The sequence below is a fragment of the Colletotrichum higginsianum genome, chromosome 6, assembly GCF_001672515.1.
Source record: "Colletotrichum higginsianum IMI 349063 chromosome 6, whole genome shotgun sequence".
Taxonomy (NCBI): Eukaryota; Fungi; Ascomycota; class Sordariomycetes; order Glomerellales; family Glomerellaceae; genus Colletotrichum; species Colletotrichum higginsianum.
In genome coordinates this window covers 3,351,520-3,358,880 of record NC_030959.1, presented here as the reverse complement: position 1 = coordinate 3,358,880, position 7,361 = coordinate 3,351,520, and the positions used below count along the sequence as shown (strand labels likewise).

The 7,361-nt window shown below is 57.4% G+C and overlaps 2 protein-coding genes across 2 annotated transcripts; both read left to right on the top strand.

Annotated features, from left to right (window-relative positions):
• Positions 1–792: 792 nt before the first annotated feature.
• CH63R_09383 (Sulfate transporter) lies at positions 793–2,202 on the top strand (the record flags this gene model as incomplete). The annotated part of the gene is made up of 2 exons (XM_018304357.1): positions 793–1,032; positions 1,093–2,202. 2 exons carry the CDS (start codon positions 793–795, stop codon positions 2,200–2,202), a joined length of 1,350 nt encoding a protein of 449 aa, XP_018156380.1.
• A 1,469-nt stretch (positions 2,203–3,671) lies between these two features.
• Positions 3,672–7,094, top strand: CH63R_09382 (Forkhead domain-containing protein; the record flags this gene model as incomplete). The annotated part of the gene is made up of 1 exon (XM_018304356.1): positions 3,672–7,094. The coding sequence occupies one exon, from the start codon at positions 3,672–3,674 to the stop codon at positions 7,092–7,094; it is 3,423 nt and encodes a 1,140-aa protein (XP_018156379.1).
• Positions 7,095–7,361: the final 267 nt, after the last annotated feature.

The window sequence follows — 7,361 nt, the reverse complement described above, 5'->3', positions numbered from 1 at the left end:
GAACAACCAACCTCGGAGATCCACACACGGCGTGGGTAAGAGCATGGTCCATGGTGTATCCGCACAGTCCGAATCCCGTCGTCCGCCCGTTCCGTCGCGGCGTCGCCCCAATTTGAAATTTCTCTCTTTCTTTTCGCCCAGTTCCATTCACGGTGACTTCCAATCCGGCGCTTGTTTCACGTCAAAACAGCCGGCTCTTAAAATGACAGCTTTGCCAGCCACTTTTTCTAGATCACCTGGACCGCAAACATTGTCTTGCCTAATGTAATACCACCGCCTGCCGGAGATGCTGAACGAATGATCAGATCATCCACCGGCATGTAGATAGGTTGAGACCCGCCCTTTCCATCCTATGACGCCATGTTTCTCTAGGGCGATAACGGCTTATCTGCTTATCGCAGCAACGGACCCTCGCGCGGCGGGGGACGCCTACCATCGGGGGTCGGGTGACCAATCACCGCCGTGCTCGTCCCGGCCGAGGAGTTGTTTCCCCCGATGCCCAGTAGAATATCGGACACGACTGCCTCGCTGCGGTGCGCTTCAGTCGGGCGCATGGCCGCCATAACTGTCTGACATGCAGCCTGTGGCATCACGAGGGCGTCGTCATCCACCACCAAACGCCTCCAAAAAACACGTTTGGTTTTTTGCACTGCTTCCACTCTCGATCTAAGTTGATCTCGGCTCTCTAAAACCTCTGGGCACTTGTCTTTGCCTCCTTCTTCATTCCCCCTCATAATAGGAAAAGAAGAAAAAAACAACCTCAACAGTGCCCGTCGACTATCCCCCGCACCCATGGCGACTGTTCTAAGTCACCTGAAACGCGTCCAACAACACAATGTTGCGACTCTGCGCCGCTCCCCCCTCGCCGAGATCTCTGGGGCTCTCGGCGACCTGGGAACTCTCCTGCCCTTAATGATCGCATTGGCAGTCCAACGTTCCATCTACCTTGACAGCACTCTAGTGTTTTCCGGAATCTTCAACGTCGTGACTGGCGCCGTCTTCGGCATCCCGCTACCTGTGCAGCCGATGAAGGTAAAATATCTGTATCAAACACCAAACATCACCGGACAATACTGATTCGACCTACCATAGGCCATCGCCGCCGCTGCCATCTCACGGTCCGAATATGGCAACATCCAAACCGTCATGGCCGCCGGCCAGTGGGTCAGTCTGGCCGTCCTCGTAATGAGCCTCACGGGCTTGATCCGCTGGGTCACCAGGAACGTCCCCGTACCCGTCGTGAAGGGCATCCAGCTCGGCGCCGGCCTCTCTCTTGTGATGGCTGCCGGCTCCAGCCTGCTCCGGGACCTGCACTGGACGCACCCCGTCGTCGACAACAGGCTCTGGGCCCTCGCCGCTTTCCTCTTGCTCATCTTCACCCAGAGGCTACCGCGTTTCCCCTACGCGCTGTGCGTTTTTGTTCTGTCTCTCGTCTTCGCCTTCATCGCCATCCTCACGGAACGCGACGACGTCCACATTCTCCGCATTCCCGACATCTGGCAGCCTCACTGGTTCCAATGGGACCTTGACTGGTTCAAGTACAAGCCCCTGTCCATGGCCATTGGCCAGCTGCCGCTCACCACCCTCAACTCCGTCATCGCCGTCAGCGCCCTCGCGGCCGACCTGCTCCCTGATATGCCCACCCCGTCAGTAACCGCCATGGGCATCAGCGTCGGAGTCATGAACCTGATCGGCACCTGGTGGGGCGCCATGCCCGTGTGCCACGGCGCTGGCGGGCTCGCGGCGCAGTACCGCTTCGGAGCACGCAGCGGCGCAAGCGTCATCGTCTTGGGCCTGTTCAAAATCGTCCTGGGTGTCTTCTTCGGGAACTCTCTTATCGACCTGCTTAAGCACTACCCCAAGAGTCTGCTGGGCGTCATGGTCATCGCTGCGGGACTCGAACTGGCCAAGGTTGGGCACAGCCTGAATCATGGCGCCTCGGATCTCTGGGAGAGTTCTGTTGGTAGCGGAGATGGCGGCTTCACGAGGCAGCATCGCACGCTCTCGGACAACGAGAGGGCCGAGAGATGGACGGTCATGCTGATGACTACGGCGGGCATTCTCGCCTTCCGCAATGACGCTATTGGCTTTATTGCAGGCATGCTGTGTTACTGGGCGTACCGGCTCTCGGACAGGACGCAGAAGTGGTGGGAGAGCAGGAGATCTCTGATTGGCGGCGAGACCGCACCGCTTCTGAGTTGAGTGGCTTCCGGGGTTTTCTCAATGCCACCTCTACCAATCCCAGCGGGTGTCCTATCCATCGGATGGTGGTAAGCTTGATTATGGTAGAGTTGAATGCACAAAGTGCGAACACACTCAACGGACTCAAGACATCTTACCTGCTGTACATCGATCCTACCGCTTTTTGAGAACAACGAGTCATTCAAACCCTGATAGGGCACCCTGAAGGGTCCTCGATTACCAGGTTGCAAGATCCCACCATCTTCAGCGCTTAGCAAGGTACGCAAGGGATTTTCTTCCAGTAGTAGTAGGTCTTAGTGTCAATAGGCATGTTCTCCCAGGGCCTCTTCTTTCAAGTCGCTGATGTGGAATGCCTCGTTGTAAAGTAAACTGGATCTCGCTCGGTTGGTTACCATTCAGGCTTACAATAATATGTCGCAAACCGCTGTGGCCCGCTGGGCTTTTTGGGACACACCAGTAAGGACAAAGTAACGCATCAGACCGGCCTGCAGGTTTAGACAATGCCGACCCCATGTATCTAACGGCCCGTGGGGGTTCCGATTGTTTTATGATCGAAGCCCTTGGCACATCATACTGTACATTGTTAGTAGCCAGTGAAAAGGCTCTATTATCATAAAAGTCGGCATCCAGGGATAACTAAGGAGAGGGCGGTAGGTGAGAGGACGGCATAAGCAACTTCCTCACCGACAGACCGACCGCTATTGGATCTTGACCGAGAGAAGTGGGAACCGATGTCGGAAAGTTTGAGCGATCTACGCAGGGTGGTGTGCGCGACATCTGCCCATCCGTCTCCAAGTCGACTGGAGGTGTTTCGGATCTTGACCGAGATGCATCGTGAACAGCGTGTTGCTCACCGCAAGACGGCTGAGCGAACCACAGCGCTGGGCCCCAATGAGGAGTAGAAAATGGATGCGGAGGTGCATGAGGGATCCATAGGAGATGAGTCATCAATTGAATGAACGTGAGGGCGATGCCAACTGGATCTAGGTAGGTAGGTAGGGACCTGCCTTTGAAAAGCCTAGGTAGCTACCATGGAAAGCTGCATGAATGGCCGTTGATGAGCAGGTGCGTTGTTGATTGTTGGTGACTTCCCAATTGGATTGAATTGGCGGGAAAGGCAGGCGCCCGGACGGAAAAAAGGGAGGCAGGGACGGCGCTCAAGGGGCTGGCTGTGTCGGGCTGGGCTGGCCGCTCCTCCTTCAAAGGGAAGGGACAGAAAAAGGTACCTGGTACTTGCGCAGCGCGGGGAAAGGCTGGCCCATAATCCAGGTGAATCCCACCGAGCGGCCAATCAGCGCCGCGACCTCCTCCACCGACCTTGCAATCGCGGCAAGAACGACTGGTATTTTTTTTGGCATCTCTCTCATTGTTTGCAGCCTCATCAGGTCCAACCTTGTCGCAACTGACCAAAACGCCTCTCTTGGCTTGCCGACGGCGAAGGAGCTGATCTGTCCGACTACAGAGCAGCGATGACTTCGTCCAACGCCGGCCAAAATGGCCTGGCGCCCGTGCCGACCACGCCGCCGCCCAAGAACAAGACAACACCAACGCCTGGTCGACCTGACCCCGACGACCACAACACCACTACGAACGCGACGACCGCGACCGCGACCTCTTCCCATCAGCAGCCGCCGCGCGCCGACGCATTGGCTGCCCACCCACAATCGAACCCCGACACCTCGGGAAAACGCCAATCAACCCCGGGCGCCGCCGATACCGACATGACCGACGCCCACGCCAACACCGCTCCGTCTGCGACAATGTCGCACCCGGCTTCAGCCGCTCACAACATGGACGCCGACCCCTTCGCTTCGTCCTTCCCGCATACCCCAATGCCGAACATGGACCACGCTTACATGATGATGGCTCTCGCGCACATGGCCGGCAATCAAATGTCTAACCAGATGTCACCGCCCCCGACCGTCACGCCGGCCCAGGTCACCCTCCCCAGCACCATCGGCAATGGCAACGATCCCCTCGTCGCAAGCACACATAATCTCGCCGCCGCGACCCAGGGCCTGGAATCCTTCGCGCGAATAGAATTCGCCGACAGTGTCTTCCAGATGACCACCTACGCCGTTATTATCGGCCGTGATCAAAAGGCGCTCATGCAGGCGAAGAGGGATGAGAAGTATCGGAAAAAGGCCGAAGAATACGAACGCGACGGACTGCCGCCCCCAGAACCTTTCAACCAGAGGAAATTCAGCAAATCGTACGTCAGTGAAGAGGGAGGCATGCTGGGACCCGAATCCGATAGCGAAGGAGACGGCCGACCGGCTAAGCGCCGCAAGACCACTAGCACTGGATCTTCGCAGAAGCCGGAAGAGGACGAAGCAGACGAAAACTTCATCTCCAACCGTCAGTATGTCTCGCACACGCCCGGCGCAGCGGCCGTCGATCTAGCTTCATTACGACCCTCTCCTCACCACGTTCCGTTCATCGGCATCCACTCGCCAGGACCCGACATTGCGAAAAAGACCAAGGCCATTTCAAGGGAGCACTTGAAGATTCAATTCAACAAGGAGCAGGGGGTCTTTGAGGCCATCCCGCTTCACAAGAATGGTTTCTTCATCGACGACGTACACCACAAGGACGGTGTCGCCGTGCTGCGGAGTGGCGATCAACTGCAGATCAAAGACGTCGACTTTCGCTTCGTCATCAACGGCGTGCCTGAGGGCCGGACGGGCGCCGAAGAGTACTTGGAGGAGGACAAGCTCAAGAAGAAGCAGACTGGTGGAAAGGAGATGAGTTTCGAGTTTGAGGCATCACACGGCAACGGCCTGGATGACACAAGCGATTCGTCTCTCAGTTCACCAGCGCCCTCCGATGCAGGCCTATCTGATCTCGATATGGACATTGATGAAGCCGAAGAAGACGCTGAAGTCGAGGCCGAACAGGCGGAGGCGGAGGCGGAAGAGGCAGAGGAAGCCGAGGCTGAAGCTGCAGAGGCGGCAGCAGAGGCAGCAGAGGTAGCTGAGGCAGCAGAGGTGGCCGAGGCAGCAGCGGCACTAGAAGCGGAAGCTGAAGCCGATGCCGATGCCGACGATGATGCCGATGCAGATGCAGATGCCGAGGGCGAGCTGCACCAAGAGTATGGCGAAGAAGTTGAAGATATCCAACCGACAACAGAAGTCAAGTCGGAGGAACAAGAAATGGCGCACCTTCTGATGGGAGCAGGAGCGCCACTGGGCTACCCCAACAAGAAACGAGGGCCCGGCAGACCGCCGAAGAATGGCTTCATGTCCAAACGAGAACAGCGGCTGCTCAAAAAGGCTCAACAGGAAATGGCCAAGAAGACGTTACCACAACCGCCTCCCGGAGAGCCCCCTATTAAGAGAAAGGTCGGGCGACCACGCAAACATCCCTTACCGGAAGAAGGGGGCGATCGACCAGAGAAGCGCAAGTACAAACCTCGGAAGCCCAAGGGCGAAGATGGAGCAGAAGGGTCGGATGCCGAAAGGCGGGCAAAGGAGAAGAAGGAAAAGAAGGTCCGGCCCAAATCGCCACCCCTGGAACTCAAGATTGAGGACTATACCGAGGAACAGCTGCAGAAGCCGAACAAGAACTACGGCGTCCTCATCGACGAGACCCTCACTGCGGCGGGGCCCGACGGCCTCACCCTCAAACAGATTTACAAACGGATTACTCAAAGGTATCCCTGGTTCTATTTCCACACAGAGACGAAGGGATGGGAATCCAGCGTGCGGCACAATCTCATCGGAAACGAGGCGTTCAAGAAGGACGACACCACAGGCCTGTGGTCGAGGGTTCCCGGCGTCGAGCTCGATGCTGGCAAGAAACGCAAGGCGTCATCGCCAGATCGATCCGTGAGTGCGGGCTACGGTCACTACAGCCACCCGGCATACACGCAGTACGCCCAGCAGCCAGGCCACATGCCCCCTGGCTACCAGCATCTTCCGCACAACTACCACGCGCAAGCCTACGCCGGGCAACAAGCTCAAGCTCAAGCTCAAGCAGCGGCGAGGACGACTCATTACTCGCCTCCGGGGGCCACGCCAACGCCAGGCCAGCCCGCGCCGCCGCCAGTGGCATCACAACCAGTCGCACCAGCAACGCTCCCTGGCTACGGGGCTGCTGCTGCCATTGCCCGGCCTCAGGGCGTTGCAGGGCAGCCGTCCACATACAGTTCACCATATGCATCAAGGCCGCCTCCTATCCACCCCGCCGTCAAGTCCGAAGACAGCGCTGGCACCGCCTCGACATCAGCTCCGCCCACAACACAACCTGCTCCGGCCGCCATCCCTGGAGCGCAACCACCACAGATACCCGCTGCTGCACCACAGCAAGCTCGACCCACTCCCACACCACCGGCGCAAGCCGAACCCCGCCCCGTCATCCAACCTAGACTGCTCTCTGCCGTCAACGGTCTGAAGAATGGCCTCATCGGAAACCTAAAGAATGCAAAGAACCCCAAGGCTGAAGCTATCGTCATGTCCGCTCTCAACCGCTGCCTGGGTCTCAAGAACGCGGCCACGGAAAACCAGACCATGGAGGATATCTGCATGAAGGGTATACAGAAGCTCCTGGACGGCTTCTCCACGCGTAGCAACACTCCCGGATCGGGAGGCACGCCAACTCCGACTGGACCTGGCAATGTCTTCGACCCCAAGGTGTTTAATGCTCTGGTCGGTTTCAAGAACGTCTCGTCGAACGCCCTCAAAGTCAGAATTGGTGAGAGTAAGGCCGAAGCAGTCACCTTGTCAGCCATTGACCGGGTACTCGGCCTGGCAGACGCGAGCATCGTGCCGCCGCCCGCGGAAGCCAGTACCTCGGCATCACCTCAGGCGGGGTTTGACGGGATCGAGTCGCATTTGATGAACTCGGTGAAGCAACTCTTATTGGGTCTCAACCAGAAGTTACACGGAACATAGATTACTGAAGACACGCAATTTTGTGCGTGTGCAGGCGACAGAAGGTGCGAGGAAGATTAAGAAGTGTTAGATATCAGCGTCTGCTCTGCCGGCGCTCGGCCCTCCACAGCATGGAAAGGGACTGGTTGATTTCGGAAGGATATGATCATGACCAGCGAAAAGGTGTGTCTACCCATAGCATAGCTACGTGTCGTCGTTCAGCACCCAAGAATACAAAAATCGTTTTCAGATATGTCACATGACGTGATTGAGACCTCTGAATGGAGT